The sequence below is a fragment of the Natator depressus genome, chromosome 8 (genome assembly GCF_965152275.1).
Source record: "Natator depressus isolate rNatDep1 chromosome 8, rNatDep2.hap1, whole genome shotgun sequence".
NCBI lineage: Eukaryota > Metazoa > Chordata > Testudines > Cheloniidae > Natator > Natator depressus.
In genome coordinates, this window is record NC_134241.1 from 53,009,941 (window position 1) to 53,023,560 (window position 13,620).

Consider the following 13,620-nt stretch of genomic DNA (forward strand, 5'->3'; position numbering starts at 1 on the left):
ATGACATGAAGAAAGCTGAGGTGCTTAATGCCTATTTTGCTTCAGTCTCCATGAAAAAGGTGAATGATGACCAGATACTCAACACAAGTAATACTGACAACCAGGGGAAGGAACACAAGCCACAATAGGGAAAGAGCAGGTTAAAGAATGTTTAGATAAGTTAGATGTGTTCAAGTCAGCAGGGCCTGATGAAATTCATCTTCAGGTTCTTAAGGAACTAGCTGACGCAATCTTGGAGCCATTAGCAATTATCTTTGAGAATTCGTGGAGGGCAGAGGAGGTCCCAGAAGACTGGAGAAGGGCAAACATAGTGCCTATCTTTAAAAAGGGGAACAAGGAGGACCCAGGGAGGTATAGACCAATCAGCCTAACTTCAATACCTGGAAAGATACTGGTGCAAATTATTAAACAATCAGTTTGTAAGCACCTGGAAGATGATAGGGTTGGAAGTAATAGTAAGCATGGATTTGTCAAGTACAAATTATGTCACACCGACTTAATTTCCTTCTTTGATAGGACAACTGACCTAGTGGATGAGGAGAAGCAGTAGACTTGATATTACCTTTATTTTAGTAAGGCTTTTGACACAGTCCCCACGTGAAATTCTCATAAGCAAACTAGGGAAATGTGGTCTAAATGAATTTACTATAAGGTGGGTGCACAACTGGTTGAAAGACCATACTCATAGAGTAGTTATCAATGGCTTGCTGTTACATTGGGAGGGTGTATTCCCACAGGGGTCAGTCCGTAGTCCGGTACTATTCAATATTTTGATTAATGACTTGGATAACGGAGTAGAGAGCATGCTTATAAAATTTGCAGATGACACCAAGCTGGGAGCAGTTGTAATCACTTTGGAGGACAGGTTAAAATTCAAAACTGACAAATTGGAGAATTGGTCTGAATTCAACAAAATGAAATTCAGTAAGTTCTTCACTTAGGAAGGAAAAATCAAATACACAAAATGGGGAATCATTGTCTAGGTGGTAGTACTGCTGAAAAAGACCTGGGGGTTATAGTGGACCATGAACTGAATACGAGTCAATGTGATACAGCTTCAAAAAAGGCTAATATAATTCTGGAGTGTTAACAAGAGGCATGTTGTCTGTAAGACACAGGAGGTAATTGTTCAGTTCTACTTGGCACAGGTGAGGCCCCAGCTGGGGTACTTTGTGCAGTTCTGGGTGCCACAATTTAGGAAGGATATGGACAAATTGGAAAAAGTCCAGAGGAGAGCAACAAAAATGATAAAAGGTTTAGTAAACATGACCTATGAGGAAAGGTTGAAAAATCTGGGCATGGTTAGTCTGGAGAAAAGAAGACTAAAGCGGGGACCTGATAACAGTCTTCCAATATCTTAAGAGCTGTTATAAAGAGTCTGGTGATCAGTTGTTCTCCATGTTCATGGAAGGTAGGACAAGATGTAATGAGCTTAATCTGCAGCAAGGGAGATTTAGGTTAGATATTAGGGAAAACTTTCTAAGGGTAGTTAAGCTCTGGAATAGCCACCAAGGAAGGTCGTGAAATCCCCATCATTGGAAGTTTTTAAAAACCAGTTGGACAAACACCTGTCAGGGATGATCTAGGTTTACTTGGTCCTGCCACAGTGTAGAGGGCTAGACTTGATGACTTCTCAAGGTCCTTTCTAACCCTAAATTTCTAGGATTCTAAGTCCTTGCCATCTGATTGCTGTTTGGCTCATGTGAAGTGATCGCATGGTCTCAACCTTTCTCCCAGTAGGCAAGCACCACCATAGCCGGTGGCAACTGTATCAGTCTCAGCAGAGAGGCCAAGGGATAAATGAGAAATGTGGCATAAAGACTGTGTTACCCTCTCGTCCCTAGAGGTGGTCCCTCTCGGTCAGAGTTGAGGGCCATTGCAGCACAGTATGAGGAAGCTTGCCCTGACTCTACTCTTGCTGTACCGTTTCTGAGAGTCAGTGTGCACTTCAGTCTGGGAATCTAGTGGCTTTCGCCAACTCTAAATTCACCTGAAAAAATTTTAAAAGAGGAAAAGAAAAAATCAATAATGCTTGAACATGACTGACACTTCTGTCATGAGTGACACAACACCCTGTTCTTCAGAGACAGTGCAGCCACCAGGCACGTGCATGTCACATTAGTAATGCCATCCCCATAATCGCAGGCATCTCTGGGGAAGCCATCGCTGTACTACTGCACCACCGTTAGCTGCAAAAGAACTGGACTGCTTCACAGAGAAACAAAATGTCAATCTAGGAACAGTAAAGCTCTTGTGATTGTCAGCCAAGCATGACCGCCAGGTGGAGGCTCATTTTGGAGCTGTCACTGTGCTCCCACATTGCAGGTGGCACAACGGGTGTCCCCTTTCAGTGAAGTGCCAGTTGCCAGGACAGTACTCAGGAATGCCAGGTTGAAGTTTGTATGGGAGATGAGAAGTTGTTAATTTCAATTCACAGTGTACCCACCAAAGGAGCGCCTTTAGCCAGGAGAACTTTGAGAATGCAGTGCTGAGTGAAATGAGGTCGCCTTTTTCTCTTTTAGAGGTTTAAGTCAGAGAAGCCGTCAGTGATCGCAGCATGAAGATTTGTTCTCTCTCTCTGTCTCTCTGAAGTTGGAATATCTTTGCAGGAGCAGCCGGAGTGGGTACCCGTCGCTGAGTCCACTCTCTCCTCAAGAGATATTCCAACTGGCTTGTATGGATTCGACACATGGGCAGTTCCAGGAGCAGCAATCTCTGGTAAACCAATGCCCTGCCTTTAATGTAGTTCCTTTATGGTCTCAGCACCACTGCCCTGCTCTGTTTCCAAAAGGTAGTTCCAATTTTATTGCCCCAACCTGCGGGCATGGGCGGTCCCACACACATGCACACCACTCAAAAACCTTCTTGGATCCATGGTTCTCAACCTGTTTCCATTGTGGACCACATACGCAGCCCACAACGTGTTATACTACATCCAGTACTAACTGTATGGCCCTGAGCATGTCACATGGGCTGAAGCTCTGTGCTGATTGGGCCGCAAGCAGCCTGCGGGCCACAGGTTGAGAACCGCTGGTCCAAGCAATAATACCAACCCTCTTGCTACTTCTTCCCTCCACCTCCCTCCCATTCCCCTACGCCTACCCTGATTTTGGGAAACAAATTCTTTGACAGCATCCTCCTGCTTGGCAGTGGGAAGTGTGGATCTCTTGTCACTGACAATGTAAGGTCACAATGTGCCGGCTTCTGCCAATAGGGGATCAATAGCAGGAGCAAAAGAGGGAGAACACTGATCTCTTAACTATCTTTTGGAACCCACTGTAACAAATTAAGACGTATTCCTGTCTAAGGGCCTGATCCAAAGCCCACTGCAGTCAATGAGAGTATTTCCATTCATTGATTTCAGTGGGGTTTGGGTCCAGTCCTAAAATAGGTCACACCAGGATGGCCCTACATAAAAGGAATATGGAAACCCATTTCATGCTAGATCCTTCTCTAGAATTGCTTTTAACATGGTTTTAACCTTTGAGTCCTTCCATTGTAAGGCAGGTGGGCTTCAGCTGGCTCTTCACGCATGCAGCACTCTAAGGGCCCTGCTTCCTCCCCCATGTATAGTGCATGGGCTCCTCTGGCTACTTGACAAGTGGTCCAGTAGTCTTTTGGGAGAAAGAAAGCCCACGTTTGTACGGCTGTACTGAGCACGCGCAAGCGTTCTGAGCCCATCTTGGAATGTTTCAGACCATGCACAGGCCTGGTCTGTAGGGAGTGTGGAGATGCAACATGTACACACACCACATATTGACAGGTAGACCCAGATGGCCAGCTGGTGTAAATCAGCAGGACTCCATTGGAGCTATGCAAGTTTACAGCAGCTGAAGATCTGGCCCGACATGTTAATCAGAGCTAGTAAGGATGCCATGTGCCTGGTGCTGTTTAACTATGTTTCTAAAGAACATCTGAGCAGCCTAGTGTTCCTCCTCTCTCTGTTTCCGGGCCCAGGACATGAGTGCACAGGAAATATCACAGACTGGGAGGTTCTCTAAGACTTTGTGATGCTGTAGTACAATGGATTGATATAATGCAGTAAACTATCCTTTTCTTCACAGGTCGATTCCTTTTATTAAATACTCATTTCAGTGGGTACCCTGTGCTGAACGATGGTATCGGCTGCTTTGGGATTCGTGTTCATCTTGTTGTCAGTGCTGGTGTCCATTATCGAAACTGAACTCTTGAACTGTGTTGCACAAACGTGAACATACACATATGCCCACATTCCAGTCAGCAGCACTAGTGTCTGTGTATGTGTATATATGTCCACGTGTGTGCATTGGGCACCACCCTTACACTTGTTGGACTGCGGTATTGTATCACTGTACATTTCCAGTCTGATTTGTATGCTTCTCAGAGTTTGTAGCACTATCTCTGTGAATTCTGTATCACACACGGCACCTCTCCATACAATTCAGCCCTTCAGCCAAAAATGGAAACTGCCTGGTCAACCTTTTGTGGAGACTGCTGGCTATGAAGGAGGGGGTCTCTGAATTCATCCCTTCTATTGTCACTTCCTGATGACGACCCACATCTATCTAATGTCACTTCCTGGCAACCCTAAATAGTAGCACTTGCTTCCGTTTTTCCTCTTTGACCAAAACAAAAGAGATTTTTAAAGCCAGAAATTAACCAAAATATACAAATGTGACATTGATTCATTTAACTTGGGCATGACTGGAAAAATCTTTTAGAAAATCAAAACATAGAAGATTCTGCAAGCTTAAAAAAAGGAAATAAAAGAAAACTAAGCAGCAGAAGGGTAGATATTCCAGGGAGCTAGAAAAATCAGTCTTGGTTTTCCTTCTCTCATTGCTAAAATAAAAAAGTAGTGAAGTTTACCTAGGTGTCAGCCAGCGCAGGAACCTGTGAGCTGGGTCTCTGTAATGGAGCCTGAGTCTGAAATGGCTATTAATACCAAATCCAGCCATTCTCAGTGTTTGGCCAACCAAAAAACTGCACTCTGGTCCTGAGATTTGAAAGAGGCAGGTTCCCTTCCTGTCAAGTGGTTCCCAGTCCAACAGGAGCACAGACACTGGCAGGAGAGGAGTGGTGACCTAATCAAACAAAATCCCACGAGCTTGGCTGTGTGTTTATTTCCAGGAGCCAGAGGTTAGAGAGTTTCAAAGCGTGCAGCCCTCTAACCGTGGCAACTATCTCCCCGTGGACACTCAGGAGCGCGCTGTATCTGTGAGGGCCTCCTCCATGCCACGCCTGACTGTGGATCCCCAGGTAACACCAAACAAAACCATAGCCAGACAAGCAGAAGTGGAAGTACATGGCTGTAGCTATCTGATATGAAAAGAGAGCCCATATTTTTCCCTGTGATATGTTTGATGCTGCACTGCCAGGCCCTACTGCAGTGTGCCAGCTATCGCTAGTGCTTTTCCAGTGGGTCTCTATCTGGATGGCATTGAGAAACTGTCTATCTTAGGTGCTGACATGGCCCCCATTCCTACTGTACCTGAGCACCCCACAGTCCGTACTGTAGTTACCCTCACAACACCCCTGGGAGGGTGATGCTATTATCCCCATTGTACAGATGGTGAACTGAGGCACAGAGAGACTTGCCCAAGGTCACACAGGAAGCCTGTGGTGAAACAGGGAATGGAACCCGGATCTCCCAAGATAGAACCCAAACCACTGGACCATCCTTCTGCTCCCCCTAGCCCACCCCCATTGTCGTTCAGCAGGACTGGTTCATTGGTGTTTCATTCAACATGCAACACTTTCAAAGTATCCCTCCCCACCTGACAAACATTTGTACTGACAATTACCCAACTTCTGCTTCCCTTCTTCTGCCGTTGTCCCCAAACATATGCACACGTGTCTGGCCCTGGGTAGTCTGTCCTGATCAGTCCAGGCCATGCTCCATCTCTTCGTTTGTCTGCCTGGTTTTTCTGTCTGTTTGTCTCGTATTCTGTTTTGACCGAGACATGAAAGCTTTTCTCGGGTTGTTTTCATAACCCTTTGGCACGGAGTATCAGGACCTCATATTTCTTCAGTAGTGGGGACAGTATCAACAGGCCCTTCCATGCCAAAGGGGGTGGGATGTAATGTTCCTAGTACTTTCTTTGGGTTAAATCCACATTGCTTGTCTACAGTGGCCCTTTGGGGAATGGAGAGATAAGGAGAACTTTGCTCTGCTGATGCTACCGAGTGAACTGGTAATTTGGCACCTGGTAATGGATGGATGGATATCTAGTGGCTCTTTGTTGTATCTTTCCCAAATACCGCCTGCACAATCATCCCCAAATCGGCTGAGACAGTCCAAATGGACGCAGAAGCTGCTCTACCATCAGGCACAGAGGGGACTGACTACCTCTGGGAGGAGTGGCTGAACACAGTGTGGGGAAGGGAGGCAATATGGCAACAGCACCAAGGGACTGGAGGGAAATGGAAGGAAATAGCTTTGTTTTAAAGGGAAAAATGCACGAGCCGCAAGGGGAGGTGGCGGGAAGCAAGTCAGAAAGAAGGCACAAGAAGAGAAAGGGAGATAAATCCAAGGAGAGGGGATTGGGTGGGAGAGAGAAGGGAAGGAAAAGAATGGATACAAAGATGGAGAAGGGAAAAGCAGATGAAGAAAGGCAAGAAAAATACAAGCAGGGACAAGAGAAGACAATAGTGGAGAAAGGGAAGAAAACAAGGGTTGGATTACAGGAGGGGAAGGAAATGGTGAATGGAAGAAGAGAAGCATGGAAACTGTAAAGGATCCTTTGAGATGAGAGAGGAGAGGGAATGGGGAGGAATAAGGTGGCAGAAGGGATGGAGGGATGGAAGAGAAATGGTGTAAGGGGGGTGAAGGATATGGAGAGTGTATAAAGTTAGAAGGGCAGGTAGTCGGCTATGAGAGCAACAAGAGAGAAGGCAGATAGGGAAGGGCAGGGGATGAAGGACAGGATGGTGGGCTGGTGAGAAGGGGACAGGCCGAGGAGAAGTACATGGAAATATGGCAGTAGTTATGCAAGTACATTGAAAAGGAGAGAGACATGGGAGCGAATAAGCCAATAGGAGCTTTCCTTTCTCTTCCCTTTTGAATTTCCTTTGCTCTTCCTTTTTCTGTGCTGATTAACACCAGCTGAGAATCTGGCCCTATCTTTTTAATTCAATGATAGATGCTGGAGCAGCTCTGGAGACTTTGCTGTTAAATTTCCTGCACTCCCTTCTGGAAGGTGTCTGAGCAGGAGACACTGCACTAGTCTTTCTCTGATATTAGACACCTTGACTTCGGAGTGGCCTATCTGCCTCCCCCTGCTGCTGCTGCTGGCGGCTTCCATTAATCATCCCATGGGGTGCATTTCCAGGTGGTTACAGACACGAGCTCTATGAGACGATCATTCTCCACCATCCGGGACAAGCGTCCTAACAGCTCCTGGCTGGATGAGTTCTCCATGGAGCGAAGCAGTGAAAACACCTACAAGTCACGCCGGCGCAGTTACCACTCCTCGCTGCAGCTGTCTGCTCGCCGCCTGAATGCAGACTCAGGTGAGGGGGGCTCTTTCCCAGAGTACAAGAATCTTCTTCGGGTGAGTAATTCACTCCTTTCTGCAGGCGGAGCTTCAGTGTTACTATTGGGTATGGCAGAGTCGTGGAGCACTCTGCCCAAAGACAATGGTAAAGAATCGAGAGCTAGAAGTCCAATCCAGTCTAGCTTTATCATCATGCATTGCTCTTCTCATGTGAGATGTGCGGTTAGAACAGTATACAGGATTAAATTATACATTCGGAGAGTTCCACAAGGAGCAAGGAGGTGAGGGAGCTGCTAAGAAATATGGGCAAGGGAGACATATTTTTATGAAATCTGAAAATAGATGGAGAGTCCATGAGCCAGAGAGATGCAGGAGCTGCAAAGAGGAAAGCTACCTTGTACCAGGTGTGGAGATGACAGAAAAGCAGCGGGGGCTGAACAAGCAGAGGGGGCAGCAGGCAGACCAGGGAAGAAATAGTGTTCTATAAAAGTTGCACCTGCAGTCCAAGAGTTGCCAAAATGAGGTGCCAGAACAGCTGCAGCAGGCCAGCTGGTGGCCCATGTTTGGGTCTTGGTCTGGGGTCCCTCCCACTGTGGTCCAGCATTCCTCCAGCTGGCATGGGCCACAAAACATCTGTCTCAGGTCCCTATGATTGGGCTACCAACCAGGCCCTTGCTCCAGTGTCCATCTGGCTCCGCTCTACTCGGTGTGGGGTGTTCTTCCTCTAACCCTGAAGGGGGCCACCCCCATCCTGGTCTCCTGTTGCTCCTTCACACCGGCAGCAGCATGTACAGGAGTTGTGCTGAGCCACCAGCACTCTTCTACAGCAGCAATGCCATCTGTCCCCTGTCCCAGGCAGCATCAGGATTGGCAGTGGTCAAGTTTGCCATCCCTGCCTTACATGAGTGGCTGCAGATCCTCAACTCTGGCTCCCACTATAGGTGCAAAGGATTCACTGCAGCACCAGTTGAGTTTGGTGCCACTGGCTTTCTGATTGGCAAGTGCTATTTATGTGAAGGAGAAGAGGGGGCTATGCAGGGATGGGCCAAAACAAAATGGCAAAATGGTTTGGTGTATATCCATGAGCTGCCCCAAGAGGGAGTGAGAAGTAGAGAGAAATCAGGTCTGTAAGCTAAGCTGGAGTCAGTCTGTAGAAGACCTGAGAAACCAGGTGTGAACTGGATCCTGATGTGACCAGGGAGCCAGTGGAACTGTATGGAGACAGGGCTGCAGCATTCTGCACCTCTTGGAGTCTGGTGAGGTGGGACTTGGCAAAGCCATGGAGAAGAGAGTTGCCATGGCTCAGGCATGAATGAGAATTTCCGCTGAAAGTGAGGCAGTGGCTTGCATTGGCATCGTTGTGGAGCGGGTGATGAGCAGGTTTACAGGCACGGGCGATGTGGGAGGAGAAGAAAAGTTCAGATGCTAAGATTACAGGCAGTGGAGGCAAATGGGAGGTCTGCGCCAAGAAGGCGAGAGGTAGAGTTGTGATTGAGGATGGCCAGGCGTTCCCCAGAAAGAAGCTGCGACAGAGTCCTGGGGTTTACTTGGTTCAGACAGGTCGAAAGTACATGGGGCGGGGCTCACCAAATGCACTTACAGTTCCATCCGGCTGAGAGTGGTGCTGCAGGGAAGCATAAAGGTGGAGATAAGTTGACTGAGAAGGAGAAGTCACAGAACAGCAGCAGGCTGAGAATTGAGCCTTCTGGGGCTTAGTCAAGGTGGTATCTTGACACAGGAGGAGTCGCCATCAGAGACAGAGAGGAAACAGCCCAATAAAAAGAGCAGAACCATTGTAGGAGGGAGCAGTACAGTTCAGAAGGTGCCGCAGAAGGAGAAAGTGGTCCATGGTGTCAGAGGACGCACTGAGGCTCTGGAGAAAGAGGAAGGAGAAAGACTTTGTCAGTCCCAAGGAAAGAGGTCATTAACTATCCAGAGGAGAGCAATTTCCATGCTATGAACAGAGCCACCGCAGACTGAAGGAAATTACGTCTGTCATGAGCACTTTGCTTAGGAGGAAGAGGAGGGTGTAAGAAGATACTAGGCAGTAGAGATACACTCCTCCTTTGGTGGGGCAGAGGGAGCTCTTACAGGATCCTAGGCATGGGGACAGCCCCGCACCTGCCTGGCCTAGAGGAAGTGTTGGTTTAGCAGAATGGAGAGAGTATGAGAGAGAGGGAGCTCTGGACATTAGAGTTAAGACAACAGCACCCTCCTAGGGTGGTTATGATCTCTGGACCGCCACTTTGAAGAAATTGCAGCAGCTGTCCCACTGGGGAGCCTTACAGTCTGGCTTTGTCCTCCCCAGGCCACAGGTCCGAGACACATCGCTCGGGCGGCAGAGAACGAGGGCGATCCAAAGAACGCAAGCACCTGCTGTCCCCGGACATCTCCCGCTGCAACTCGGAGGAGAGGAGTCCTCAGGCAGACGGCGAGTCTCCTGTCCGGCGCCAGTCCAGGTCACCCAGCGAGGGCAGGTCGCAGACGCCAAACAGGCAGGTAGGGATGAAACCAGCAGCCCCAAACACCATCGTTCCAGGCAGGGATCCTGGGGCAGGAAAAGAGGCAAGCAATCATTCCTCCCGGAAATCTGTAAAAACACTGAGATCCCTGCACTCCTATCTCTGGGGTTAGGCAGCCGTTGGTCAATTATTCTGTATATTATGGTAGCGCTGAAAAGTCCTACCTGCCACTGGAGCTCTGTTGTGATAGGGGCTGTGCAAACACATAGCAAGAGACAGACTCTGCCTCCAAAAGCGTCCTAGCTAGTTAGACAGGACAGACAATGGGTGGGAGGGGAAACATGGGCACAGACAGGTGATGTGACCTAGGTCACAGAGTCAGTCCATGGCAGACCCTGGCCCAGGACGCCTGAGTCCCCGTTCAGGGCTCTATCCACTAGACCACACAGGGTGTTATTGTATTATCCTAGTGCAACCTGTGTGGTTTGCCGCTGTGAAAGCACAGTGCCCAGGAACGTAAGTGCCTCTTCTGTAAATCTAGCAGGGAACTGGTGGTGGTGGTGATAATAGTACCAGGTCCTATGCCACGTGCCATCAATTAGAAAGCTTACTGTAGTGCTACCGGTAGCTGAGGAAGAGTCTCATTCCTCCATATAGCTCTTTGCCATAAGAGCCCCAGCCACCTTCAACCCATCCCTGTTTAAGTCTAAGGGTTTTTTGCCTTTTCTTCCCTATCATCCCCCCAACCAAGACACAAGCCCAGCTTCTCCATGGCCTTGCCCCTCGTCCAATCATTTACACCCATGATGTGTGGGTGTGAAATGGTACCATTCTTCTTGGTAGTAATTGACACCCCTTTTCCACTAGTGCAAACAGCTGCCCAAGCAGCACGGCGGGGGAGAATCAGGCCTGTTCATGTGAACAGTTTCTTTGTCAGTGTGTTTGAGAACACCGTTAATTACCACTGACACCATGTGGGGTTGCAGACGTCCGTCCCTGACCTTGTCGGTGCACCTTTGTGATGCAACAAGTGTAGGACTGTGAAAGCACAAATGGATGATTGTGAGGCCCAATGCACACCATTGTGAGATCACTGAAGGAAAGTGGGAGCAGCTGAGACAGTTTCCACCTCCGTTTACTCTGTTCTAATTTCCTGAGGCCTGGTCTTCACCAGGAGCTGGTCTATGCCGAAGAGCTACATCGGCGTAGCTCCGTCTCTCAGGGGTGTGAAAAATTCTCACCCCTCAAAGACATAGTCAAGCTGACCCAACCCGTGGTGTAGACAGTGCTAGGTCTATGGAAGAATTCTTCCATCAGGGAGGTGGATTAGCTACACCAATGAGAGAACCCCTCTCATCTCTGTTGTGATTGGCTACGCGGAAGCACTACAGCAATGCAGCTGCAGTGGTTTGAGTGTAGACGCAGCCAGTGTGTTTTTAACTCGAGTTAGCTATGGTGTGTCTACACTACAGGGGCACTGCTGCGGCGTTGATGCTGTAGCATAGACGCTTCCCTACATCACCAGAATTCTTCCGTCGACCTAGCGGTGTCTACAGTGGGGTTAGGTTGATCTTACTCCATTGCATAGAGCATGACATTTTTCACAGCCCTGAGCAATGTAGCGAGGAATTTTAGGTGTAGCCCAGGTGTAACTCAAGGTAAAATCCTCGTGAAGACAAAGCAGATTGGAGTATTCACAGGAGTTTGCAGGTTGAGTTCAAGACCAGGCTCTCCCGTGGCTAACTGGAATTAAGAAGACACCTCATATTCTAGGGAAGACACAGCCATGGAGAGATGACTTTTCATCAGGGGCTTCTGAAGGGGCAGGACACAGCTTTTGACCAAACCATCCGATCCCAATTGTGCTGTACACGTGATTATCTCCTTCCATTTTGCAGGGCATGGGCTCTCTGAGTGAAAGCTCCATCCCCTCTATATCTGACACCAGCACCCCGAGACGAGGCCGCCGGCAGCTCCCTCCGGTCCCACCAAAGCCGCGGCCGCTCCTCTCTTATGCCTCCATGATGCGGCACTCCTGTGACACCTCCCCACAACCTGACGAGAGCGAGGGGGGGTCCCCTCTGTTCTCCCAGGCCCTGGAGACGAACGACACCTGCCTGACCGAGTCTTCCAGCTCTCCGCAGGGAAAGCAGAGCCGGCACTCCACCCCCCAGCGCTACATCTCGGAGCCATACCTGGCCCTGCACGACGACTCCCACGCCTCAGACTGCGGCGAGGAGGAGACGCTCACCTTTGAGGCTGCTGTAGCCACCAGTCTTGGCCGCTCCAACACCATCGGGTCAGCCCCTCCCCTGCGGCACGGCTGGCAGATGCCCAACGGGCACTACAGGAGAAGGAGGAGAGGGGCGGCGCAAGGGGTGATGTGTGGGGCTAGCATCGATGTGCTAAGTGATACGGAAGAAGATGACAAGTGCTAGAGGCCGCTCCCTCCCTCTGTTGCATGCTCTTCGCCACGCGTGGGAATGAAACGAACCCAAAATCAAATGCAGGAGAAATAAAATCTTTGTGCAAAAAAAAATTTGAACCCGCTGACCACTCCCCACTTTTTTTCTGCACAAAGAAGCATTTGATTCGCTTGCACGCCTCTGGTCCAGTAAGGCTCACGCACCAGTGGGATGAGTGTGAAACCATGGAAATGCCCCTCCCAAGCAAAAGAGGACTTTATGCCTATGGGAAACCAGAGGATGGATCTGCTGCCAAGCAAAACTCAGCAGGAAGCAGCCAGGACCCAGAGATTTATTTGTATTTGCCTTGTTCCCTTGAAGCTTGGCAAAAGATCCCGGCAGGCGGCTTTGAGCACGTTTCATTTTTCCCTTGGGAAGTCAGAGTGGGATGATCGAGACAGATGCGGGGCCCTTCCAGAGACACAGACACCCTCACTGTGGTTCTCTTGTGCTGCGCGTGGCTTTTGGTTTGCTTCCCAGATGTGTTAGTGACAAAACTTCCAGGAGGAAGGTGGGGTGGGGGCGGGCGATGGCACTGGGGCCCAGCAGACAGCCAGCCACTGCTGTGCATGGTGGGAGGGGATGGGTTCGGGTGAAACCAAAACAAAACAGCTTGTACCATGGGGAGATTGTGGGAGGAGGGGCTGGGGGCAATGCTGCTGAACGTAACCACCTTGCTCATACATATATTATTTATATACTGAGAACTATAGGTGTGTGTGTGTGTATATACGGTATGTGTGTGTATATATATTTATATGCTGTATATATAAAGATATACACATGCAGGTATTTGTTTTAGTCAACTGGTGCACGCTATCTTCAGGGCCACTTTTCTCCCGCAGGACCTCTAGCCAGCAGGCGAAGACTTTCTCTTGAGTTACGGTGCCAGGTATGGTATTTTTCCTAACCTGCGTCTTGTTCAGTTGAACAAACGAGGCTGGGTCAGGCTCCTCTTTTCCCCTGCCTGGAAGGCGGCAGACCTGTTGTTTGAAATGCAAAATACAGTTGTAGGTGGATTTAAAACAAAAGAAAACACCTTCCGGGAGATATTAACATGGGTGGCGGTTTTATTTTGGGCTGGGCTGTGATTTTTGCATGTGGTTGAGCACCAGCTAGATTGAGGATCTGAGTGTGTGCCAAGGAAGTTACCACTTCACAGTTTACACTTGGGCACTTATTTGAGTTCCTTGCTGGGCTATGGGACTATGAAAATCT

At 48.9% G+C, this 13,620-nt stretch overlaps 1 protein-coding gene across 3 annotated transcripts in view; it reads left to right on the top strand.

Moving 5' to 3' along the window:
- The window catches only part of CACNA1E (calcium voltage-gated channel subunit alpha1 E), a 318,744-nt gene extending 305,843 nt beyond the window's left edge, over positions 1 to 12,901 (top strand). For all 3 annotated transcript variants that reach the window (XM_074961064.1, XM_074961066.1, XM_074961065.1), the window contains 5 exons: positions 2,610 to 2,718; positions 5,110 to 5,238; positions 7,311 to 7,491; positions 9,784 to 9,974; positions 11,836 to 12,901. In XM_074961064.1, the coding sequence (XP_074817165.1) occupies positions 2,610 to 2,718; positions 5,110 to 5,238; positions 7,311 to 7,491; positions 9,784 to 9,974; positions 11,836 to 12,375 (1,150 nt within the window). In that variant the 3' untranslated portion in view covers positions 12,376 to 12,901. The remainder of the gene's footprint in view (positions 1 to 2,609; positions 2,719 to 5,109; positions 5,239 to 7,310; positions 7,492 to 9,783; positions 9,975 to 11,835) is intronic.
- Positions 12,902 to 13,620: the final 719 nt, after the last annotated feature.